This window comes from Gallus gallus, chromosome 2 (genome assembly GCF_016699485.2).
Source record: "Gallus gallus isolate bGalGal1 chromosome 2, bGalGal1.mat.broiler.GRCg7b, whole genome shotgun sequence".
Taxonomy (NCBI): domain Eukaryota; kingdom Metazoa; phylum Chordata; class Aves; order Galliformes; family Phasianidae; genus Gallus; species Gallus gallus.
In genome coordinates, this window is record NC_052533.1 from 32,121,216 (window position 1) to 32,147,815 (window position 26,600).

At 43.2% G+C, this 26,600-nt stretch overlaps 1 protein-coding gene across 11 annotated transcripts in view; it reads left to right on the forward strand.

The window, feature by feature from the left end:
• The window catches only part of SNX10 (sorting nexin 10), a 43,730-nt gene that overhangs the window by 9,783 nt on the left and 7,347 nt on the right, over positions 1 to 26,600 (forward strand). Inside the window, exons 1-7 of one of the 11 annotated variants that reach the window (XM_046923082.1) lie at positions 553 to 644; positions 5,386 to 5,480; positions 6,159 to 8,785; positions 12,707 to 12,762; positions 20,384 to 20,470; positions 22,417 to 22,517; positions 23,189 to 23,287. In XM_046923082.1, coding sequence (XP_046779038.1) covers positions 12,739 to 12,762; positions 20,384 to 20,470; positions 22,417 to 22,517; positions 23,189 to 23,287 — 311 coding nt within the window. In that variant the 5' untranslated portion in view covers positions 553 to 644; positions 5,386 to 5,480; positions 6,159 to 8,785; positions 12,707 to 12,738. Of the gene's footprint in view, positions 1 to 90; positions 187 to 431; positions 989 to 1,180; positions 1,358 to 1,666; positions 1,752 to 5,320; positions 5,481 to 6,158; positions 8,786 to 12,706; positions 12,763 to 20,383; positions 20,471 to 22,416; positions 22,518 to 23,188; positions 23,288 to 26,600 lie in introns of those variants that run through there. The other 10 variants (NM_001030986.2, XM_046923079.1, XM_025147204.3 and 7 more) reach the window with 10 other exon arrangements.

Below are 26,600 nucleotides of genomic sequence, written 5' to 3' on the forward strand. Positions count from 1 at the left end.
CTATGTAAACTCTGAACTGAGAACAGAACTATCCTAATGCAACACCTTCCGCTTTATGACAAATTAAGAGTGATTATTTTTCTTTAGCAGGATATTTTATCTCAGGTCTTGCTTCACATTTTCATCTCTGGTGAGAAAGCTCAGCCCCCAGATGAGATGGAAAGGCTTTCAGAACATAGGAACGAGGTAAACGTACATTCAAAGAACTCTTCCATTCTGGAAAGCAGAGAGTTAGCTCAGATTCTGTAACGGTACCAGCCCTTCAGACACTGAAACAGGTACCACTTCTTGTTTTAACACGGAATTACCACCTTTCCTTCCACTCTCATTAGCGTACATTCCCTTAGGCTGACAGGCGCGGGGCTCCTCCCTCACAGCCCGCAGGGCGGGATTCCCGGCTCAGCTCTGCCCCGTCCCGCCCGGGGGATCTCGAGGAGGAGGACCGCGGCGCCAGGTGATGGCGGCAGGCAAACGCGGGGCAGCGCGGCCCCGCCCGAGGCCTCTGACGTGCGCTCCGCCTCCCGGCTTAAGGGGCGGTGACAGCGGCTGTGTGGAGCTGTGTGCGGCGCCGGCAGAGCGGCGAGCTGTCAGCGGGGAGCTGCCCGGGCCGCGTTGGTGTCACCGCGGGCGGCTTCGCGAAGGCGGTATGGTCGGGGTTGCGGCTCTCGTGGCTCGCCTCCCTATGGCTGCGCGGGGTGGGATCGTCCCTGTGAGGCTCTAAGCGGGCTTCGGGCGGCGGCTGGGGGAGCTGGCTGTGGTTCTGGGGTCCGTGGGGCTGCTGCCCGCCTTGGGTTCTCTTCAGCCCCTGCGTTGTGGGGCTGCGTAACGGCTCGTTTCAGTGATGATTGGTATCAGGCAGTAAGGGACGTCGGTTTACGTAATGAATGTCCTTGTTTTGAACCAACCCGTTTATTGCCCGAAGGGGAGCCCTCTCCCTTCGGCAGCTACCGGCGTTATACCGATGTGCAAAAGACCTGCGTGTCCACACGTAACGTAAATGTAACATATATAATCGTGTGTAGCGTGTATGATATGTGTTCACGTGCTGTGCCTTTCTGTTAGTCAGGGGGCTGCCTTCGTTTGTGTTGAGATGGCAAACCCGAGCACTGTGGGGCACGTAGGAAGAGGGCTTCAGGGCACACCCCGAGCACGTCGAGCCGGCAGCCGGCGTGAAGGGGAAGGAAGGCCTGGCCGCGGGGCTCGGGCCGGGCGCTGCGATGGGCGCGGGAGTGTGGGCGGGCGGCTGCCTGCCTGCTCCTCTGGGGTCTGCCCGGGTTAACCCGGCTGTGCTGAGAGCTCCCAGAGGAGACACGTGGTCCACGTCCTCACAGCCCCTCCGAGTGTGTGGAAATCCTGGGTAAGCATTGCCCAACCCTTTTGGCAGCGGTCAGAAGGTAAAAGCGGGCTGGAGTGCCGTGTAAGCCCGCCAAGGGCTGGCTCTGGTCCATTCAAGTGCTTTGGGACTTCCACCCAGCCCACGGCCGCATCACCGCCGCCCATGCGGCTGGTCCCGTGTCCTAACGTTGCACAGACTCTCTTACTGATGGCACAAGGGAAACAGCAGCTTGAGTTCGTGTTTCCCAGTCTGCTTCTCGGATCGGCAGGCACTGGGTGGAGCAAAGGGGACGTTCTTCCTATGAGCGCTGGGGGAATTGAAACTAAAAGTGATGTAGGGACAAGCTTGAGTGACACAAGCTGAGCACACCTTCCTGTAGAAAAATGGGAATGCTGATGTCTATTTGGTACAGAAGGTGAAAATAATTTTTATGCCTACTTCAACCGATGATATTATGCTGGGTTTGTAATGCCTGGTTTGAAATCCAGCACTCTGTTGTTGATCGTGAGTATGTTACGTTGAATCTAAGAAGGGTTTGTCTTCAATCAATTGTAATTTGAAGAACTTATATCGGTGCACTGTACTCACATTAATGTAAGGGCTTGTAGTCAGTGTGAGCTTTGTGACTGTTCTCAATGTGGTGTGTGTGTGTGTATATTTAAAGGAGATATCTGAAAATGCAAGTACTAGCACCATAGTCTTTCCAGTGCTATAGTGTAATTAGTTAGGAGAAACCAGCACCCAGAAGCCTCATTCAGTTGCCCTGTGGTGTAGAAGCTGTGCAAACGCAGGCAGAAAGGCAGTCATGGGTCCCAAGGAATCTATGAAATAAACAGGAAACAAGAGACTTTAAATACAGACAAAAATAGTTGTTTAATAAAGCACCTCTGAGTGCTCGTACATGTGGAAAGCCCATTATAAATTACATTGATGTCACAGTTCTTATTTTAATTATGTCTCTCTCTGTAGCTTAGCTGCTGTTAAAGTGAGCTGCTGGATTTAAGGATTAATGCTTCTACACCACTGAAAAGCAGCGGTTGCCAGCTGGTAGATTCTCCTTCCCAAAATGATCTGTTTTGTGACAACCTGCTGCAGTAGTTTTTATACAGTAACTGGCTTCAATGATGTATTTTTTTCTCACTTTTTTTTTTCTTAAAATAATAATAATAAAAATTTAGCTGCAGTCAATCAGGAATAGCCCTCAGGAAGGCTGCTGCAGTACCACTACAGTGCTCCATGAAATGTTACCTGGATCCCATCTTGACAATCAGTTTTCTGTTTTTTCCTTTGCTCCCTTCTGCATGGTTGTGTGCCTGTAGCACTGCATGGCTTCCAGCATAGAAGCAGTGCTAGGTCTGACACCAGCGGTGCTGTGCTCTGCTCTGCTGTGGGGTCCCAGTGCCCTGGGGTTTCCCATTCGGGTCAGGCTGAGTAATTCTCATGCATAGAAGGAGATGGAGCATTACATCAAGACATCAGCTGAGAAGTATGGCATGACGTGTCTTCTCTCAGTGCCTGTCACCATTCAGCAGGGACCGGCGGCATTGCATAAGGTGGTAGCACTGAGCAGGTGAGGACTGGAGCACTGTAAGGGCAAGGCTTGTGCTCCTAGAAATTCTTACAGAGCTCATGCTGCTCCTGCATGTGACACTCTTAGAAAATAGCTTTTCCTGCTCAGAGAGGGTCATGGCAGGTGTTGTTTTGAAGTTTCCCACATCCTGTTCCTAGTTGAGCAACCCCAGATATGCCAGATAGGCTTGCTTCACCACTTGTTCTGCTCTACCTCTGATCCTGTGTAATAAAACACTATTGTGAAGAGCACTGTTATAAAGGCGGGGCACTTGAGACAGCAGAGAGCAAAATCAGGCTTGTAGACCCATTTCAGTCAATTTTTGCTCAATAGTTTTCTTAACTGCCATCATTTCAGGCAACTGAAACCTTCTTTGCTTTGCTCGTATGGCTTTATATTTTACTCATGTGAAAGAAGGGAATGCTTCTCTGTTTTGTTTTCTTTAAAGTAAATCCTAAAGAAGACAACAAGTGTTTACTCAGCAGTTTGGACTGCTGGAGGAGTCTTTCTGTGCCTCATTTGGGTGAGCAGGTAGATAGGATAGGGCAGGTGCATCAGTGTATCATTGCTTTGCAATGTATCACATGGATCTTACTTTTGTGTGTCTGGCATGTGGCGTACATCAGCTTTCAGTTTCTGTAAGCAGAGGAATATAGGAGATCTGGTTAACTTTGGGTGTTGTGATTATTTTTTTCTTTTCTTAGAGATTTTGCATCTTATTGGCTGAAAAAGGTAACTCAGCAACTTGTGTTCTTCTGCTACTGAAAATACTAAGAGGAAAGAGCAGCTGTATTCTCTAGGAATTTCCTGACTGTTTGACAGAGTAACTCTAGAGATAGAGAAGCAAACCATGCTGTGTTTGCTTGTTCGTTTGAAAAGAAAGTTAATGAAGTCAAAGCAAACTACATGTGCAAGTGCAGTGCATAGAATTTTTGCACCGGATTTTTGTATTGGTAGTATTACTTGCTACATCTAGGCAATATTTAAGTATATAAATGCTTTTAATGAGCTTTTTCCCAGCTTAGGAAAAAAAAAAACACCAAAGAACGCTTTCTTTATTGGTCTGTATGGTTATGAAACATTCATGATTTGCTTATATGTAGAAATAAAGAAGCAAAAAATAAAAACCTTATTTCAGTAGTGGCTGCATGAGTGGCCACTCCTTGCAGAGAGCAGCCTATCATCATGCCCTGCTTCTCAGCGAAAGCTTTGTCTTGCACACAGCCTTGGTCAGCCACAATTTGGGCTTTCCCAGTTGAGTCCTGTGGGAAGGGAAGTGCAAGAGGAGGCTGCAAAGAGACCCCAGAGCCAAAATGCCTTGCAGCAGTCCAAGTCCAGAGATCAGCTTTGTGGTGGGGCACTGCAGGTGGAGCAGGATCCCTTGGGCAATCCCTTCATCCTGTGTGCAATGCCTAGTGAGCATCTGCAAAGATGCTGAGCACTCATGTCTAGGTATCTGAATCCTACTTGTCCAAATTTCTGCAGGACAGGGAATCACTGGGAGAAATGCACTGGGGAATTTTATATTGGATCTTAGGAGGGATCTTTCCACAGAATTCTCTCTTCAAGAGGCTGCCCAGGGAAGTGGTGGAGTTGCCATCTCTGGAGGTATTTAAGTGATGTGTGGTTATAGTGCTTTGAGATGTGTTTAAGTCTTAGCCTTAGGGGTGTTAAGCGGTTGGACTTGGCGATCTTGAAGGTCTTTTTCAACTGAAATGATTCTATGGTAATCCAATAAAACCATCACAAGTGGCCCTATGTTTCCCACTGTGTAACTCCAGTGATTCTCATTCATCTTGGAGAACTTCAATATGGCATTTCTTTTCTTCAGATCTAATTAGTGGCAAGTCTCCACAGAAACCTTAAATGCCTGAGGACTTTGCTGGGCACATTTCCCATATAGTGTGTAGTAGGAAGTAGGTAGCCTGTGCTCTGTCTTCCATCCTACCTCCATATGTATGTGGCTCCATGGCTCCATACTCACCTCCTTCAATACACACATCTTCAGTGTCTTGGGAATGGTTGTCTAGATGATCCTACCTTCTTGCTTATTTTCTTCTGTTCTACTAGCAGCCTGTCTTTAAGCAGGTTTTGTCTTGGGGCTGGTATTGTGCAGGTGTTGCTGTAGGTGTCTGTACACTCACTGTGTCACTGGCACTTCAGCACGAGTTATTTCAAAGCATCTCCTGGTACCCGACAGCAGAGGTACATTTGTTGATAGAACTGAACTTGCAAAAACCTGTACTCAGCATGACCCCGTATCTCTGCCCAGGAGGATGCACCTGCTCCAGCATCTTCATGGCAGCAGTGTTGATGATTGGCACAATGGCTTGCCACACAGAGCTTTGGTAGGATGCACACTGATGCATTTAATTTGCTTGAAAATAAATAAAGCAGTGATGATTTTGTTACAGATCTTCAGTTACTTGTTTTGTGGCTTCAGAAAACTACTTCTTTCTCTCCCTTCCTTCCCTGCCAGAGAGTTCTCTAAGAGGGCACACTCACCCGGAGATGTTCTACACTTCAAAGCAGAGCAGGTATTTCACTCTGCAGCAAAGCAACTGTTTTATTGTGGTGAGTAGTGCACCCCAGCCTTCCTGCGCAGTGCTGCCAACACAATAGGTTCTGCAGGTTGAAGTTCCTGCTCCTCCTTTCCCTCGGGATGCTACTTGTTAGCTTACTTTGCCACATTTGTACACCAACAATCATGGGACTATAACTCTGGGCCTTCTAATAGCCTCATCATTTTAATTGCACAATAGGAACGTGTGGTTTTTTGATTAGTCACGACTGTGGTACCTGTTTGATGAGATCTTCAACTGTCTTCCTTGACGGGAAGGCTTTGTTTTCCTAAGAGCTGTGTGCTGCTTCCCAGAAGAAATGAAGCTCTGTTAATGAGGCATTAAAAGGCAAGGTTATAAGTTGTGTGATTGGGAGTGTTTACAGGGAGAAGGGAAACACCTAAGAAATGTGCAGCTGTGAGCGTTGTACACAGTAGAGCATTTTGATATCACTGCCTGTGACATACTGGGTGTTCATATATATATATAAATAGTTGCATCAGAGCATGGTCATTGCGATAGCATTTGCTTTGAGAACAGCTACGTGTATGCTTGTGGTGTGGAGGAACGCAACTCCAAAATACTCTCACGTGTCTTTAGACGTGAACTGATGAGACCAGCATTTAATGACTATGATATGAGTTGGTCTGCTCCCCAAGAAGTTATGACTGACTTATTTTCATTATGTTAGGTTGTTGTGAATATCAGTCACTGTGTAACTGTGGAGTTGACTCAGGAGGGCTGAGGAAACAGGAAAGCAAATTGTGGTAAGACACAAAGAAGCCGTTTGGCTCCCATCTGCAGACAAAGGTGGGGTCTGCTAGGAAGGACAGCGGCCAGGATCCTGGCTTATGTGGTTGCTCTGCCTCCCAGACCATGGAGCTGGCTAGGGGCAGTGAGACAGAAAAATCAGGTGGGATTTGTACCCAAACTATTCCTTCAGGGGATTTATGGGGAACTGTTTTCTGCATAAATACTTGTGCAGAAACTGAGCCGTCCTAGGCTCTGATCCTGAGAGGAAACCTTCTGGCTGCTATTTCACTAGTGGTCACAGGTGGATGCGAGGGGAACACTTGTTTGGCCTGCTTGCCAGGAAGAGAGTATCTATCCGGTGTTAGTCCCAGGTTAAATCTTACAGTAGGGGTGCAAGATTCTTGCCTACATAAGTTCTTTAAATGAGCTTTTCACAGCTCATTGTTGAGAAGCAATTTACTTCCAAAATCCTATTTTTCTTTTGCAACAGACTCGCCTGTTCAACAAGCAAGGTGCCCAGTTGAATTCACTGCCAATACATTCTTAAATGTTTAATTAAACTGTTAGAAAATCTAGTATGATAAACTGGTGTAACACATGAGCAACACACATGCAACAGCTTTAAGTTTCTGGTGTAAGGATAGGCCATCTGATGACTTCTGCAGAAGAGAACATTGGTGAATTACCATTGTACTAGAGAGTAGATGGACGTGGGACATCCAGCTGGATCATTGCAGTGATCCCTGGTGGGTTTGGTCAACTTAAGACCTAAGAATCACAGCAGTTTGAACAGAGCTGATCAAAATGCTTGGTGAGTTTGCAGTGTTGACTGAATATATGTGTCTTCTGCACTGCTCTGTGATGCAGTTATAGTGACTGCTCAGGACTGATTTATCTCAGGATGTAATTACCGAACTGATTTTTATTTTTGGCTCTGTCTGTGCCCCGTCCTTACCAGCCATCTCACTGGATGCACACAATTAGGCTGGCAGTTCTAATTTTGTGGTTATGACTAAGACTGTCACTTTTGCCTCACTTTCATTCAGAAGACAAGACCAAGCATCAGCACTTCCTAGCTGTGATCGGGTGGTGCTACACAAAAATAACTGTCTTAATAGAATAAGGAAATCCCCAACAGGAAGAAAGCCAAGATAAAACATACACATCTGTGCGGCAGCAATTCAAGCAGCAGAGAGCCTGAGAGCAGAGAAAAATCTTGTGGCAAAGGCATCTGAAATGAGCACAAATGAGAAATTTCTGTCATGTGAGATTCAAAATGCTACAAGGAATGAGGCAGGGAAAAAAGCAGGTTAGATGATGTCAGCATTTGCATTTATGAGACTGAAGAAGAAATATTGAAGGAAATCTGCATTGCGTTTGCTGGCTCCTGTTATACTTACTCAGTGGCAAAGATGTAGCTTCCATCAATTCCTTCCTGTGCTAAATAAAATGTAGTTATTACAGAGAGATACCTGGGGGAGGATGGTATCGTTAGGGTAGTTTAATTTGCTTTGATGCAATAGCGTTTTTAATTCTTGTAAGAAATGTTAAGTTATGGAAGAAATAAAAAGATATCTTATCTGAACAGGGACTCTTTTTCAGATACAGCACTTAAAATACAAGACCAGATTGGAGTTTGTATCTTAACACCAATTCACAAACCCTTTCTTTTTTGGCTTTATAATTGAGCTTGCATGTGAGTCATTTTGCCATGCAGCAATATGGTGTCAAGTGTATGCAGTTCAAAGTGAGCTGTAGTGTTACTGAAATTGGAAATTTGCGACCCATACCTGACACTGTAATCCATGCAGTGTATTTTGGAGGGTGGTGGGAAATTGGATGATTTGATTAACTGTTTGGTTTTTTTTTCAGGTTCCTCTGAAATCAATGAAGTTCTTTAACCAAAGACCAAATCCATTCTCTTGACGAGACAGGTCTTAATAGCCAGGAAGACTGCAGCAAAACAGAATGGCAGGGCTGGTAGGGGGAAAATGGTAGAGCAGTATTTGCAGAGTTATCTTCTGCCTGGTGGCCATAAACAAACATTTTGCAACCAAATGGAGTGGAAACCCTGTAGGAAAAGAGTAGTTAACTAAACATCTTGACAGTGGCAGCTGGAAGTCAGGATTTTAAGTGGTGACTCTTGGTAGTGTGTGTCTATGGAGTGTTGTGGTTGGTGGGGATTGGGAAAGCTCCTGTTCTTCTAAAAGCACTTTAAGACAATGTCTCTGTTTCCTGCTCAGCTCTGAAGTACTTCTGCTGCTTCTGTGACACAACACCAGTGAAGTAAGATGGGAAGTAAGAGGGGTTTGCTTGAGGGGGTGCTTTATTTTTGTTGACATAACTGCGTAGCTCACAGACACTGCGGGCACTATGCAGAGTTAACTTAAGAACACTTACGTTTTTCATATGTTTTTCACTTCTAATGACTAGACCCTTACGTTTATTTGCCAGAGGAAGGTGAAGCAGGCAACCAGCAGGGTTTATGAAAGGAGGTTGGACATACTGCAGCCTGAACAACTAAAAGTTACTCACCCTTCTGATTTACATATACTTTGTACCAAGGTGAGCCCATGACTTCTCTCTGAGTGCAGTCACATCAACCCCAAGCATTAAACTAGACCAGGCTATCTAGAAGGCATCTGCTTACTCTGGGTTAGCCTGGAGTGATTGGGTGACCCCACCTGGGGACCAGCTTTTGCACAAGGAGGAGCTAAAACTGAAGCAGGCAGGCTGGCTGCGCACTAGATGCTGGTAGTGGGCTCATCTCTATACTAACACTTGTAAAAGCTAAAAGTGCCCATCTGCTGGTGCTGAAAACTGAAGATAACTCCTTCTGTGGGCAGTGATGTGTTTGCATCTGTTAGCTGGGCTGTGTTACCAAGTGTCTCAAGACTGCTGAGTTCAGCCCACAACCAGATTGCCTATCCCTGGGCCGTAGGATGGTTTTGCAGTGGAGTGTGAACTCTTGTTTGGCCTAGAGCAGAAAACTAGGCTGGGGTTTTCAGCTGACAGGACTTGTGTTCCTTAAGTGGCAGGTATATGAGAGGAGCCCACAGAGTGTACTTCTGAGGTAGGTTGTTGATTCCTGTCAACAAAAGCAGCAGTTCTCTCAAAATGAGGGCTGTGTACCCAAATCCTGTAAGCAGCAGACTGTGTTACGATGCAGTTGGTGTGGTAATACAAAATGGTTTATTTTATATATATAATATTTATTAATGTATGCTATCCTTAAATGGCGTCCTGAATATTTTCTTCAAAACTGGGGAATAAACATGCAGAATTTAGTCTTTTTCTTTATAGTCTGATGTTCCATTGCAAGTCACCCATTCACTGTTGGACTACGTCCAGCTGCTGCAGTACCTATCTGTTAGGTATGGCTGTTATGGCTGTTCTTAAGACTTCAGGCAGTTCTCTTACATAAACGAGGTAACATCACTTTCTGCTGCTTCTTATCCTTTCATTGGAAACAGCTGTACAGCCTTTCCTTTGGAGTAGCTGTGGGTTTACTCCGTAGGGTCTGGTCCCTGCATCCTTAAGGATAACATGCCTTTTGGGAATGTGGTACGGTTGGATGCCTGCAGGCATAGGGAGCTGCGTGTAGGGATGCAGATCAACTGTCTGCAGGCTGTTGATTAGAATTCTTTGGGTGTTCTATACAAGTGCTAACATAAGCAAGACCTAGAATGTGGGAAAGACCTTGATGTATTTAGATATGTGATCTCTCTCTTTGACACTTCGAAGCCTTGGAAGAAAGTTTCATGTGACACTATGATGGGAACAACCTTGAAAGCACAGCTGAGGACTTTGCTTGCGATTGCATACGACTTTTGACTGTGACCAGGGTCTAAAAATAAATTGCTTATTTAAAGCCTGAGGGGGGGGTGGGGTTTACATTTAGTCATGTTTTCACAGATAAGTGAAGGTGGGTGGATGGACAGCTCTTGGGCTGAAGATCCATGTCTATAGCTTGAGGGGAAATGTTGTCTATAGGGAGTTATCAAACAGTTGTGAAGCAGACAGGCACGTTGCCTGTGCTGTGGGCTGCTGGTGGAATCCCACTGCAGCTGAGAACGGCTACCACGAGGCAGCCAGAAGGGCTGTACTTGGGTTCCCAGCCCAAACAGAGGTCTGAGACTGGGAGCTGCGAGTGGCTCTTGCTTTGTGTGGGCTTGCCTCACAGCGAGCTACCGTGTGTTTTGCCTGTGACACTGTTTTAGTTTCAATCTTTCAGCTTGGGAACGTAGGGAAGTAGTTACTTCCTCCTTTGTGAGGAGGAGGACTGAATGCAACTCAAAGATATGAAATAAAATATAAGACTTAGTAGTACTTACGCATTATCCCTCAGAAAAACACTGAAGTATTTGCTTTGTTGTGTTTGTGTGGTGTATTTTGTGCGTTGGTTCTGGCTTTTTTCACCACAAGAAGCACGGCAAGTTGTCCTATGTCGTCGTCTTGTGCTTGGGTGTTGTTGTTGGCACTTGTAAATCTGTTCTGGAGGTTTCCTTGGTTTATGCAAGGTAGAGCTGTGAGAAGTGCATTCTGAAAGGAGCGGGTGTTATATTAACTGTGTGAAACTATAGAGTAAGAATAAATAGTTTTTATTCTGCTTCTCATCTTACTCAAAGCAGTGTTTTTTTTCCAGTCACAGTGAGAAAGCGTTTTATCAAACCTGGGTATCTTCCACTGGCTTTTTTGATTCTCTTTTTCCGAGCACTGGTTTGTTTCTCTCCCAGTGGAAAGTTTTTGAGTACAGAAGACCAGTAGCCTTCTGTTGTCATCTGTGGGCACCTTTCTCTCCATCAGTGGGGTAGGGTTTTTCTGCAGGTGTCTTAAGTATACAGTTGAACTGCTCTGCTTTTCCTCCTTCTGCTCATGATAAGGACGTCCTGAAGCATTGGTCTTGCTACACAGTTAAGTCCTTTATTCACTGTGTTTTCAACTGTCTGTGGCATGCCCCATGGGTTGGGGTGATCTTAGACTTGCTGAAGTCAATGGAAAATGCTGCTTTGGTGAGTAGTGAGATCAATTGTAGTGTAACTGCTGTGTTGACAGCCTGCCCGCCTATAGCACGGGTAATGGAAAATGCATTTTGCTGTTCCCATATGTGAACTTCAAACAGCTGTGAGATCTCATATTTGTTTCCTGAAGTAAGAGAACCATTGGTATGAAATTAATTGAGGATAATGTTTGCAGTGCTGCAACTTAGAATATTTCTTCTCTTTCTCCTCAACCCAGGCCATTCTATGATTCTGTGTCTTGGTTGGTAATTACATTCAAGGTCTGCTAAAAGATCATATCCATGTGTGCATATAAGTGCCAGAGCACTCTACTTCCAGTAATTCCATTTTTTAAAATTTACTTGATGAAAAAATGATATATTCTAAATGTTTTTTAGGCAGCTTCTTGGTGCTGAGATAGTAACTTTAGGGCTGGGTAGGAAAGTTGGTTCAATGTCATTAACAACACCATGCGTCTTTCTAGCAAGATGTGCAAGAGGGTTTTGCTCAGCTTTCGCTCAGAGAATTGCCTGCTCTGTCCTCTGGTCCAGCAGAGAGCTGTGCTCTGAGAGGGGAGGAAGAGGGAAGCTTTTGGATCTGCTTGGTTTGGGAAGAGGGGCCTGATGCTGAAAAGCTGTTGAGGAAATTGCATAACATGGGAGCTGAGGGGGTCAGTGGATGCGTTACCTGGCGATGACTGGATGGTGTGTGAGAGGTAAAGGGGAAAGGCAAACTGCAAATCCTTTTTCCCATGGGCATTGTATTTACGTAGGCAGTATATGTATGCCAGCCAGAAGTAAATCTGCCTCGTTCTTCCTGTGTATATGTCTATCCAGAGCAAGATGGTTGTTAAGATTTTTTTCAGGATTTCAGTGAGTGGATTTAAAATATAAGTTAATTACAGCATTTTTGGATTTTGCCTAAGTGTATGTTTCCCCACATGGAAGTCCTAAATCCCTAAATGCTGTGAAACTTAGCCTGAGTTTTATCCAACATGCAGAATCTGAAGGGTTTGTCAGCGTTTTTCTCTGTTGCAGAGAAAGAGTTTAGAGAGGCTTTTGGATGAAGTTGGTGTCTCCCAGGCTCCACTGTAGTCACAGTGCTGCCTCTGCTTTATTTTCACAAAGGATAAGCAGGGGCGCCCACTGCAGGTGCTGTTGGGAGCTTGGTGTAGATCGGGGTGCTAGGATGAGCACTGGGGCACAGGGTGATTGCCAGGAGTATTGTAAGCATACCCAGATAGGGACTAAGCCAGTGTTTCTGTCACTGCTAAGCAGAGAATCTGCCCATCATGAATTGAAAAGGCACAGGAATGGGATCACTTTAATAAATAAATTCTTAGTTACGGTGCACATGTGTTTTCTTCCATGTTTAGAATGGAGCGTGGCTCTTCCTGCTGTTTGCTGACGTCTGGCAAAAGCGATAATGACCTTTGAAATAATTAAATGGTAAACTGATGTCTTTTTGGTGTTTTGTTTTTTTCCAGGTCAATTTAGATTTTAATACAAGACATTAAAGATGACACCAAAACACGAAAAACAAGTAAGTGACTTAAGCTTGAATAAAAATGACTCTATTTTGGGTCATTGCGAACTGTATTTTGTTAAGATCTATAGTTTTTTCATCTGATATCCATCAGATTAAGTAAAATAACTGGTCATGGCAATTTAACATTTTCCACTATGGAGAATAATTCCAAGGAAGTGTATCTGTTTCTTCCATATAGCAGACTAAACCTGAAGTCAGAATAGAATGGCCCTCAGTTAAAAATGCTCATACATGGGTGATTAGGCTGTGCTGTGTTAAAGGGGTGCTACACTGGGAACAAAGCATAGTAATAAAATAAGATGGCCATTTGAATGGCTATTTATGCAATCTCAGTTACTGTTAATAATCTGTTACCTAAACTTTTTTCATTTTAGAATAAGAGAACAGAGAAGTGAAACTGACTTGTTGCCTGAACTGAGAAATGGAATTCCCTGCCCCCAGCCCCCCTCAGGTTAGGGCTGATGTTAGCCAAAGGAAGGCAACCTGATGGAGTATTTAAACCTCATCTGATCCTTCTCTGAAATTGCACTATATGCAGCACCACAGAATTTTTTTTGCTTGTCTGATGGTGATTTCTGGGTCTTTGTGACTTCTGGTGCAGTTATCTCATTTTTAGGATCTGGATTAAATGAAATAAAAATAGATCTCTGTAGTACATGGCAAATGGTGATTCTTGTTTTGCAGGCCCAGGTTGATTTAGTTGAGCAATGCCAGTAGATTAAGTGGGATTAATGAGATATAACTAATTAGAGCCCATCCAATGATCACCCATTTTGCCATCATTTCTTTTGTTAATTGTGTCTTATAAACTTCAGAAGTGGGTAAAAGCTGAAGATACAAACAAGGTTCCATTGACTTCAGTGTGTGAAGCGCTGAAAGAGAGTAGACCTTGAAGACCACTCAAATGAATGAGAGACCAGAGTCTTTCATTGGTGACAGCATCCCTGTCTGCTGTTGCTTGTGGGTTGGTACTAATGGACAGCTGTAGGTAGAAGACTTCTGAAAGCAGGAGTTATTTGAAAATGGTATCTTTCTGTTCAAACAATTTCATTGAAATAATATATTAAAATGAGTTTGCTGAAGCATTGAGGATATAAATTGATTTGCAATTAAAAAACATGCGGATGAGTCTTTGGAGGCAAATGAATTTTCTGATGAAATTAAATCATTGCTAGTGTTCTGTAGTAATGCTGTGGGCCAGGAGCATCTCCAAGCCATTGGACAAACAGGTTGATGGGACTGAAGAGCAAACCCTGCAGGCAGTTTTGAGGAAGAATTCCTTTGAAATGCTCAGCTGCTGCTGCTTTTGCTGTAGTCCCTGTCCTCTGGAATAATGGGGATGCTTTGCTTCCTCCTTTCTCCAGTGCTGTTGAATAGGCTTCAGGGCTCATTTGTTCTTAACAAGGCAGTAATAAAATGTTTCCAGCTAACCAGTGAGCAAGGTTTGTCTGCTTTAAGCTAAGGAGCCTTCTGGACTGGAGGTCAATGTGAATCATAGAATCACTAAGGTTGGAAAAGACCCACAGCATCACCCAGTCCAACTGTTCACCCATCACCAATAGTTCTCACTAAACCGTGTCCCTCAACACAATGTCCAAACGTTCCTTGAACACCTCCAGGACTGATGACTCTACCACCTCCCTGGGCAGCCCATTCCAGTGCCTGATGACTCTTTCAGAGAAGTAGTATTTCCTAACGTCCAGCCTGATGTCTTGTGCATAATGGAGTTAGATTTTAAGAAACAAGCTGGAGCCCTGACTCTGTTTCTGCCGTGGCTGACCCAGCAGGGAGCTCTTGTTCTTTGTGGTTTGTTTTTGCCCAAACCAAACTCAGTTATACAGTAGCTCTAGCAGTCTATCTGCTGATTACTGATTTAGCAGAGAATCTCAGTATGATCTAATTATTGCAACGCAGGAACCCTACATACTTTGCTGGAACCAGCTAATAAAGAGCTTAAATTGACATGCCCCAGGGTTAGCACCCCGCAGGAAGAGTTAAAAGCTGCCAGCAACCGGTGCTTTGCAGGAGCAGCACCTTCTGGGGAGTTGATCTTTTACCACTGCTACCATTGGTGAAATGGGGAGAACAGAGAATTTGCACTTCTGATATTTTGGCTGTCGTATGGGCAATGTGATGCATTTATGTCCTAAATAGCAGAAATAATGTCACTGTTCATAGAAGGACTAGTGTCTTCCTGTCCCCTTAGCTGTGGGTGCTATTAAATGCCATACTTCACTGTCAACTCTCAACCACTTACCCCTGAGGTAGAAGCTTTGTCTACTTGTGGCAGTAGCTCCCCTCCAGTTTCTAAGCCTTCTTCAGGAAAAGGGTTTGATAAGTACCACTAAATCTATATGTGCGCATCTGGACAATGCTGAGTAACTCCTTCCTTGGCTTGTGTGCCTGCTCAGGGCTAACAGATCTTTCACACCTCTTTTACCTGCATGGCAGTATGGACAAACAGAATTGTAGCAAACCTCCTGTTGGACCTGATGTAATATAATGGGGGGGAAAAAAGAAGAGGCGTATCTTCTCTTACCTTCTCTTTATCCATTGAGAGTGTGGCTTAAGACATTTACATGGCCCGGGAATGATGTGTTTTATTCTTCATGCTTGAATTGTTAAGCTACAGAATATTCTGGAGTGATGCACTGCCTGTCATTCGCTATTCATTGCATCAGAGAGGAGGAAAGGAGATGACTGTGCATAAGTGGTTCAGACACTAGGATGGGAGAGAAGAGCTTGGATTTCAGATGTCTCTCCATCAGTCAGCAGGTGTTTTTTTTGTAGGAATTAATGATTTGAGTGAGACTTGAACTCTGTCCTGATCAGTGTGGGCCACAGATATGCCTGTATGTTCTCTTTGGCACAGTGCTGATGAGCTCAGTTTGAACAAATCATTTTCTCTCTGCCATTTCCTTCTTACCAGTCCTACTACCCAGCCTGCATAGAGAAAAGATTGCAGAACTCTCAGTGTGAAATGCCCCATGCAATATATTGATTCTTTTACTAATGGACGTCCTGATGGGAAACTCTTTTTCTAAGAGGATTCATGGAAAATGATGCTTTGGAGGTTATTGACTAATCGGATGCATATCAGTGGCACCATGGAGCATGAGGTTATCACCTGATACTGTCCAGAGCATGGAGATTTGGACTAAAATGCAGCTGGAATTAATGAAGCACACAGTCATCCAGTGCAAGATGATTTTTATTCCTCTCCCGTGGTAGATTTTTCCCATATTAAAAATAGATATTTCCATGTCAGATTTCCTATTTTCCTAATGAGAAAATAAAAATAGACTTCTCAGAAACCACTTTTGTGGTCAAGTTCTACGTATTGGAGCTTTTGGGTTATGCTTTATCTCAGAGCATTGCACTGCACTGTTGGGGGTAGAAAAAAATCTCAAGCAGAAGAGAAAGGAGGTTTAAAACAAAGAAAAAAGTCTCGTTTGCCTCAGCTGCTGTTATGGTATATTCCTCTTTTTGGAGCAAATCCAAATGGGAACATTTCAGTCCTCAGTGCTTGTGTCTACATAACCTTAGCGCTACCCTTTTCCTCTGTTAGCACTCCTGTTCCCTATGCAGGACTGTAGCTGTAAGAGTACGTACGAACCAGACCTCAGGGTCACTTTGGCCATTTTGTCATTTATATGTGACCCTAACTGCTTGGTTTGCTCCAGTTCTTAAGGACAGAGTAGCAAAGTGCCACTGGTGCCTAAGCTAGCAGGTACAGAAATCACAGCCATGAATTAAGAGGCATATGCTGGCAGAGAAGCTGCTCCACTCATTCCTGGCTTGCTGAGCAGTTACATACGCTTTATGTCTTATCACTATGTGCATTTGCTTTGCTTCTGTGTCTAGTAACTGCAGAGTTGTTTCATGAAGGAGTGAGAAACTGCTTTTTCTTTTCCCTCAGTCATCCTTAACAGAATTCCTTGCTAGTTCAGTTTTAGGAAATATTTGAGATTGTTCATAAGGATATTTAGACCAGTGTGATGGCTGGAATTCAGGTGAAAGCTGAGTCTGTATAGGAAATGTTTTGCTTATGAATTTCACAGTTTCTTGGAGAAGGAATGAACAGAGATGCTGCTTGCTGATAGCTTTCTGTTAGAGCTATGTAGTTTCCAGTGCAGTGGTCTTCTGCTCTCAAGGTTGGGCACTTTGTATTCTCAGCAATAAATTCTGGTTTGGAGAGAATTGTTGCTTTAGGCTTTGCAGGAGACATATCATTCTTGAGCGCATAATAGATATATCCTCACAAACAAACCAGGAAAGCCGAGCAAAAAGAAATCACATTAGGCAAAGTATATATAACATGGCATAATTGGTAGATTTGCAATTCTGGAAAAAACAAAGGGAACAGGGAGAAGGAAGACAGCTTGAAAATGATTGCAGCAGACTAACGTAAAACTTCCCTGAAATTTTGGTTTTCTTTGGGTTCTGTTTCACAATCTGTAAGGCTGGATTGCAGCATAGTCTTATGACAGAAGGTGAAGCGTGTTTTCATGTGGTCTGTGGGAATAGTTCAGCCTCACCCATCACAGGTGAACAGCAGATCACTTGAAGATAGATATGCCTACTAAGGGTAAGCTAACTTCTGTAGCAAGACTGGGAGGGGAAGGAGTATATAGAGAGGAGTAAAACAATTATTGCTTGAAACTGCTGTTATCTGTGTAATGTTTGTGACCAGTGGCCTGAGCCTTCTCCCAGAGGAATATTCTCCCCCCTAACTCTGCTCACACCCTCACATAGCCTGTATGTGAACCCTGGCCTTGTACAAGGCTAGCATTACAGGGCAGCTTAAACACTGTTTGTGACAGCATATCTGCATCCATAGCAAGCGGCTAGGGCTACTTGAGTTAAGTCAAGTTGTTATCCCAGTAGGGTTTTGTATCCCGGAGGAGGTTTGAAGGTCGAAAGAGAAGGGGCAGACTCAGTGTATGATTTCACTATTTTGGAGCAGCAGAAACGGTAACGAGAGTTGGAATGAATGCTTCCTGGATTCAAGATGTCTGTAGGGGAAGTACTGCAGGTCTTGGGAAAGGCAGTACATTTTAGGTTTCTTCTCTAGTTGTTTAATGTTTATCTTGCCTCATTCTGACCTCAGCCTTCGGTAAATGGAGAAAAAAAGAAACACCCATTGCTCTGCTGAAGTTAAGATTCTCTAAATTGGAGCTTATGCTGACCGTGTGGCAGTTTCCTGAGGTGCCCCGCTGTACTGTAAAACACTTGGACTCCTGGCTCAGTGATATACCACCCAGATGCCTGCCTACCAAAGCGCATGTAGCAGGTCTTGTTTCTTGTATGGGCAGAGTCTGAAAGTTGTTCAGCTTCCACAGTATTGAAACTTGGTGGCTGCCTAATTGGAAATTAGAAGTGCGTGAGGCTTTCTGTGGAAATCATGGCCTGGAGTCGATGACAAGGTAACCCATGTCTATCCCACAGCATATCCAATAGTAATTTTTTTATCACAGTGTTTTGGTATAGTAGAGGTTGAAAGGAGCCGTTTACTTACAAGCTTATTTTGATTCCTTACAAAGGAGAAGGCTGTAGAAGGTCACTTGGAAATGAAGTAATTTGAGGAACATAGGCAATAAGAAGCAAAACGGAAAGATGATATGGCAATTGATGCTGGGAAGGGATCTCAAGGTTAGTTATGAACAGTCTGTTTACAATTTTGACTCCTGGGTGCCAATTGTTAGGGAGGAGAAGAAGGGATAAAAAGCTGCGAAGAACACAGCAGAGGAGAATCAGCCTCCAGTGCTCTTCAGGGAAGAAAGAAGTAGCAGAAGTGGTAGGAAGCTATTAAATAGGCTTTAGTTGGCATGACACTCATGACAGATACCAAAACAGCGCCCAAAATGCAGAAGACACCCCTGTGACTAGAAGCTGGGCTACGTGAGGTAATACTGTGGGCTGGATCCAGCCACCAGGCCACAGGTTCCCATCTCTTAAACAGGAGTGCTGGGAAATCAGCAGCTCCTGTGTGATAAATGATTGAGTCCAGACCTCCTGACACATACAGAGGGCAGTTTAAAAAAAGCCTCTTTTCCTGCCAAGGCTGTCCTTGTTCTCCTGGCAGTCTGTTCCATGTATGCTGCTGGTGTATGTGGTGGAAGGAACTTAGCTGAAGAGTAGAGGTTTATTTCCCATATCTGTGGTTTGGGTATGCAGAGACGCATTTTGAGAGCTTTCTAGTTCAGGATTTTTTCATTTTTTTGAAGAAAGAGATGCTGAAAAAGCATATAGTTGATTTCTGTACCTGGCTATTGAGTGCAGTACCTTCCTCTCAGGAAAAATGTGTCCAAAGCTGAAGACTATATGCTTGTCTTTCAGTCTGTGAGTGGTTGGCTTAGCTCTTTAAGGTAATCACTTGTTTAAGCAACTACATTTGGGCAGCCTGTTCTTTTTGCTGTGGAAATAGCAGGTAGGTAGACAAGGCTTTCAACCTTTGCATTTTAAAGAAAACTTTTCCATCTCAATATGAACACACAGGTTTACCATATATACAAATATGTATATATATATTTTAAGTTGTAATGCAAGATTTCGTATGGTCATTAGCTGAGGATACTTGGAAGCATGTGATTCTTCAGCTGCTCCCAGTTACAACTGCAGCAATGCCCACAGGCCTCACTCATTCCTTTGGGATCACTCTAAGTTGTAATATAAACGTATGAGCTGTAAGGAAATGGATTAGATGTGACAACCGCTAGGACAAATATTCTGTATCACTGTATGATGGAAACAGAGAATTATGCTCTACAGGGTGGCTGTGTTGCTTCCTCGTACAGATTGCTGGGGAGGCTGGGATAGTAGTGCCCTTGTCCTGCACTCCTCAGCTGTGCTCTGTGCCTTAAGTTCCTGGTATATAAGAAAACAGAAGGGGAGTATTTGTTTCCTTGCACACTGGATCTGGACTCTAGGCTTTGGATCACAGTTCATTCTATCAAATCCTATCCAGGGCAATTAATAGTAATACATCCTTATCCACTGGGCTGGAGCAAGTAATTTCAGGTATGGAAGGAAGGCAGTTCTTCAGCTTCCTATGGAAGTACGGAGTGGTTACCTCTCAGATTCCTGGAATCAACATGTATAAATACTTAATTAAAGAAAAAAAAAAGTAGATAAACTGACAAAATAAATTTAGGGGCAAATAAAGCACTATGTTTGAGTATTGGGTACGTGGGACATGTTTGTAATACCTTTTTTTTGGTGAATGTTGAGTACTCTGGTGGGAGAAACCAATTTTAATGCTTGCCTTGCTGGATCCCACATTTGTGATCTGAGTGTTAGATTTTTAGTTCGTAGCTACTGAGATCACCAACCCTCCCATGCATGAAGTATGTATGACTTTTCATCATATTACTTAATCTGAAATATTCCCTTTCAGCTAGCATTTTGGCAAAGAATTTCCTGGGCATGTGGTGTAGCTCAGATGATTCATTGCACTTTGCTTCCCCTTTTATAGGATTGCAAAATTCAATAAAGGAGCAGTTCAGCTTTTAATCTGAGTGCAGTAGTTTGTGGAGCAGCTGAACAATCAAGAGAGTCTTTCAGGTTCTCTTTGTCTTCTGAAATTAATTGCTTGATTTTTATTATGCACCTGCAGGAATTTGTTACCGTCTTGGTACGAGACCCCAGAACACAGAAAGAAGACTCATGGCATTCTTACATAGACTATGAGATATTTATTCATGTGAGTATAAAAAATATCACCAGAGATTCTGTGGACTCCTATTATTGCTTCTGTCCAAGTTGGGGGCTCGCTTCAGGTATTAATGGGATTTATTTGCAACAGTTGTGGGAGGCTGTAGGATATTAGTCTCCTTTTAATGATTGAGCTGCAGTGGAACAGGTGAAGATAGACTGGTCAAAGATCATGCAGAAAAGTGCGTAGGAGAGCTGGGAGTAGCACCTGGTATTGCACTCACACTTGCATTTGACAGTGTCTTACAGCGGATGCTACTCTTAGCTTTACTTATCAACTTAGAAGACTGTCAGGATCAGTGGTATCTTACCATTACAAAAGATTTTGGTGTTCAAGTATTCATGCTGAAAACAGCTTTATTTGCAAGTATCTGTTTATTTGCACTGTGAGTTCTTCTCAGTTCTGTTTGCCAAGTTAGTTGGTTATTGCAGTGTGCTTGTTTTCAGCATACCTTGACGTTCATATCATGCCAGCTTAGTGGTGCTTGGATGTGTCAAATCAGGATATTCTGGTTCATAATTGTGGTTTACCCTGGGTTAATGGGAGTGACCTTAGAGTCGTAGCTTCTCGTGTCTTAAATCTCTCTTATACATAAGTTTATTTTGTTGAGTATTCTTTGGTGGATGTGAGTTACTTTAATTTCCTAGACTTAGATCGAGGGTTTTTAATTGCAATATAAATAAAATTTTCTGAAGTATATCAGCTATTGGATGAAGAGTTTGAGAACACCAAGTTACGTGGTTGATAGGTTAGCACAAGAAAGAATTTCTCTTCTTTGTGGGAGTCAAGCACTCAGTATAGTGAGAGAAGTCAAATGATTGCTCGTTAAATGTCCATCGCGACAAGTACTTTTACCCTATGTGTCAATCAGCTGTGAAACTTATGCAACGTGGTTTAAGTGCTGATTCGAAAGTGATAATATTTTCCACATCCACTCGAGAGAAATTAATTGAATTTAGCAGTGGGTGGTGTGCTGTGTTACTGTTTCATAGGCAGTAGTGTTTCTCAATAGAAGCATATTACTGTCTTCCTCAGCAGTTGTTAACATGGGACAAAGTCATTTAGACACAGTGTTACGTGACTCAGTGCTGAGCATCTCTGAAGCTGGTAAGCATCAGCTCAGTTTCCTGCCAGGGCTCTCTGACCAGTATCTAGATCAGTCCTACCGCTCAGTCTAACAGTTGGATTCAAAGTCTTGGTTCTGCCAGGTTCCTAGATCAGCTGGATTCCCTTTCTGTCTATCTCCTAGAGTATTTGACTTTTTGAGCTGTGAGGTAGCCAGGATACTCATCTGTTTCAAAAAGCTGGCATCTTTGTGCTTTGCACAGTCTGCATCATACAGCTGGCTAAGAGCTCTCAGCAAGATATTGATGGCTGGTTAGACTGCAGGCAATTTTATAATGGAGTCTTGTCTAGATGGAGTTTCACCTAAATGTATGCTCATCAGAAAAACTTGGCAAAAGCATTTAATCTTCATGAATTGTTTCTCTTTGATAAATTGACATTTTCTGGTGGAGCAGTAGTGTTCTGTGGGAAAAATTCCAAATGCTGCTGCTTGTAGAGTGCAATTTCTTCAACGTAAGTAAGATTGCATGCTGTTAGAACAGCTAATTGTTTTCAGAACTATAACTAGAATAGCTAAACCTGACTTTTTTTTCTACAAAGTCTGGCACTGTCTGCTTGTACCATTATCCCGATCTCTTGATTTTAAAAATAAAATGAAAAGAGGTGATGAAAAATATTTCCCTGAGAAGCAGTAGGAACTGTTGTCAGTTCTGTCTGAGATACAGCACAGTCCTTAACATAAATGGAGTTAATGTCAAGCTTTCCGCTGGTGTCTCAAAGATTAGCATCTCAGATGTTTTTTGATATCATGCCTGCACTTTATGCTAAGCTGGTTTACAACCTATTATTGTTATTTAACTTCCCAACAGACAAACAGTATGTGCTTCACGAGGAAAACTTCCTGTGTCAGACGACGCTTCCGAGAATTTGTTTGGCTTCGGCAGAGGCTTCAGAGCAATGCTGTGCTCATGTGAGCAACTTTTTATTGCTGGTTTGTTTCATTAAATAGCTATTTAATAATCCATCAATAACATAGGGAAGGGATTCTGTGATTAAAGGAGCACTGTTTCCTCTTAATTCTGAGAACCGTAAAAATCAGAGCTGGAAAGTGTCCTGCATTTCTTACTATTACAATTTATAGAATTATAGTGTTTTAAACTCAGAAGAATGTGGTTTGTACTGATAGCCTTTGTTTGTTGAGCCCCAGTCTAATTTCTAACAGATCTGAGCTGTTTCCTTTTGCTGCAGAGAGGTAGTGGAAACAACTGATGTGCCCAATGCAGACTACTAGGCCATGCTGAGCTTGAGGCTGTTCTGCTTAAACTAGCTGGTAACAATAGCATAGGTGTACCTTCTGTGTGCTTCTACGATGTGCATGGTAGAACCTAACAACATAGGGTTCTAGGCAGGCAATACATGCAGTCCTATCAACTGGACCAGAAAAATCTCAGTCATTCCTCATTTTGAGGTATGTCAGAAGCCCTCTGATTTCTTAACTTTGCGTTGCCAAATTCAGTTTAATGAGGCTTCTTGAATACGACTCATGATTTTAAAACATGTGGGATTGGCATTTGCTTATATCATTTTTCTTCATTGCTTCAGGCTTGGTTTTGACTGTGTATTTGTTTGTTCTTTATAAAGACAGTTACCTGAACTGCCATCTAAAACTCCCTTTTTCAATATGAACAATCCCCATCATGTGGACCATCGTCGGCAGGGGCTGCAGGAGTTCCTGGAGAAGTAAGTGTGCCTTGTCTTACTGAGGTTGGCTTTTTTATGATGTCATCAATTTTGATTGAACATAGCTCATCTCTGGTACCCGAGAGCCACCTTGTGGTCATCTGTACGTGCTACATATTTTGCTTTATTTGTGCAAAGTCATATTTCATATACATGACTTCAGCTGTATGGCTGTCAGAAAATTTCAGCTTGGGATCTTCTCTTGTGCTTCACTGACTAATTAGTAGCAATGGTTTTGTATTTACACTGCTTTGTGATTTGTTACTAAGGGTGAAAAATATTTCATGGTGATGTCTGCTTATGTCTTCCAAGAATAAGCTGGATAGGCTTTATAAAAAGAAACAAACTTCTTTCCATCTCTGTATTCATGGAATATCAGTGTCTCTGTAATGAATTCTGGGGTCTGTACCACTGAGAGCTTGGGAAAAATCGATAGTGACTTCTTCTAACATGGATACCACCTACAGTGCCAATTACTGTGTTTACCATTGCCAACATAAACAAGCTCTAGCAGCTGTGATAATTTTCACTACAACTGCAGATTGTATAAAATCATTCAGCTGCGTGGTTATGTAAAAGATTTACGTAAATGAACACAGCTAGATTGTGACCTGAGTTACAGGGGAGCACTGTATTAGTTCCAGCAGTGCATTGCTCAGTAATGCTGCTATAAAGCCCTTCCCCATCTGCAGTGGCAGAGACCTCATTGCTGTAATTTTCTGCTTTGTCTGCCATTATCCTGTATCTTGCCACTGCTGTTATGAGTGCAGACCTGTTCAGTGTTGCTATGGAAGAACTGTGAATGACTTTGGATGCTGCCTTTAGCCTCTGTTCAGATCAAGAGCATAGCAAACCTGAGAACAAACACATTAATCTTCCATTGTTATTGAGGTTTCTGTGAAGCTGAGCTGCGTATCCAAAGGAAGAAAAATCATTTAAGAAGACTTTAAGCCTTATAGTCAGGAGGCAGAGGAATACTGGGCCCACTGTTTTTCCAGTCACTATGTTACAATTATAGGTTTCCATAGCAGACTGTAAATGCAAGTTCCTGAAGTGTATACATAAAGCTGAACAACTGAAGGCAGGGAGAGCTAGCCATTGCAAAGGCTGCGGGAGTATTTCCATGTACAGTTGTATACAGGATCTGTGTCCAGAAGGGTGGTCAATAAATACTGGTTGAGGGCATATAAGATGAGGAAGGGAAAGCAGAAAAGGATTACCATGTATTTTCTTACCCTCAGGAGAGAAAGACACTGTGATTCTGTGACACTGAAATATTGCCTCTAGAAGCACAACCACTAATACTGCTGGTCAGCCAGAGAGTTTGTCTGAGCAATCCTACCTTATCTGTGCCTCCTTATGGAGTGGTGAATTTTCAAAATCACTCTTATTTTAAAATGCTACCACATTGGCCTCTGCACTAAGGTATCTTATCTCAGCATCATAAATAATAACGACCACTGCCTGTGCTTTGGGAGGCAAAACACAGAGGTAGATTCTCTTAAAACAGATCATCACATTCTGATTTTGTGGACGCCTGTTTTGACAGGGTACTGACAGGAGAAAATGACGGCTTGCTGAGCATTTTGCCTTGCTGCTTTTAGTCCAGGAGTGAGGAAAGAGGCATCTCTGTTGTAAGGAAATGATTTAAACGTTTCAACTTGGATACCGTTTAGAAAGGTGTCAGCTTTCCTTCAGCCCTGAGGGCTAGTTGGAAGGAATTCGCAGAGATACAGTTGTGTTGTGATGAATTGACTTGGCAAATTGCGTGCTGTACCATTGCCCTCTGCTGGCTGGCATGTTAAGATGTACTGCTATTTATAGTAGGGATCTTGTTATTGGCTGATCCATATTGCTGTGATGCTTCTTTCTTTCTTTCTAAATAAGTCCGGACCAAAGGACTTATTAGATCTTATACTGAAAGAGCATCTGGGGGAACTCATTAACTAGTGTGCTGTCTTTAAGTCTTGTATGTGATCATTGCTGATTTTGGACTGCTCCAGCTAATACTACTGAGAGCACGCCAATTCTTCTGTCTTAATATATTGGTGGTTTATATATAGTTTGTTTATACAGCTGATTTTTCTTTGTGGACAGAGATCTGTGCCACCTGTGTGCACCTGTCAAGGCAGAGGTTTATAGGTAACAGATTTCAAATACCCACATGTAACGCAGGAACCCAACCTTATATTCAGTATGCTTCGAGCTTATTGGATTGAAACCATACCTGGCAGTGGAGTTCAGGTTTGTAAAGAATTTCTGATTCTGCCCTGTGCCCGTTGCTGTGTGTGAGAAGTTGCTGCAGCTTCTGCCAGGACAGCAGCCACATGCCAGAGGAGTAAGGATTTTGCTGCTGGAGGCAGCACCCTGGGAGCACTGTAGCATCACATCTTTGTCAACTGCTGTAAAAACCCTTTGTTCTTCTTCACGTGTCACTCTACACAGCTAGTTAGCATGGTGAGGTGCTTAGAAAGGACCTCTGTGTAGCTTCTTCCTGTAGAACGTGCCAATAGCTGGAAACTAAATCCAAACTATAGAGTTTGGTGAAGACTGAAAATGTTTCCCATTTTGATTTGGCTTTCCCACACCAGCACGGGGTAAGACCTGCTTTTCTTACAGGTTATTATCTCTGAATGATGAAGAGATGTAAGGCTTACTTCTTGCCTGAGCGTAATTTAATATTTCAAAAGTCCATTTGCATTAACGGAAGCCAGCCAGTCCATTTTCAATTACAAATTACTTTGTAAGAATAAGGAAGATTATGTGTTTTTTTCCTTGGTAGGTATCTTCATGCACTTGAGGATGTCTGTAGGTAGTCACTGGAAAAGCTTACTTTTAAATTAGAAGTCAAAATTAAAGCACTGCCTTGTAGCAGTTCTACAAGATTCCTTTTGCTTTCATCACTGAATAGCTGAATAATTTTAACTTTGGGATTCAGATTGCCTTCTTCCACACAAGCATAACCTGGCACAGAGATAGAGGACTCCTTCCTGAAGAGGTCCCCACAGGGTGACGTGTGGAAAGTGGGGAACTGGCTCTGAAGAGGATGGATCCCAGCCTGCCAGGACTGCTTGGTCAGCTCTGAGCAGCAGGAGTGTTGCAGCCGTGGGCAGGTAGGGTTTCCTCCTGTGAGTGGTGGCTGCCTCTTTCCAGTGGAGCCGTTCTGAGCAAAGCATTGAAGCTTTTTCCTATCTGGTGAGGGAAGCAAACCCACTGAAGTGAATAATGCTTAGCAGACTTGCTAATTCTTAAATGTATTCGTTATCAGATCCTAAACAGTTGCTTCACAGTTGCTCGCTATCAGTAACATTTC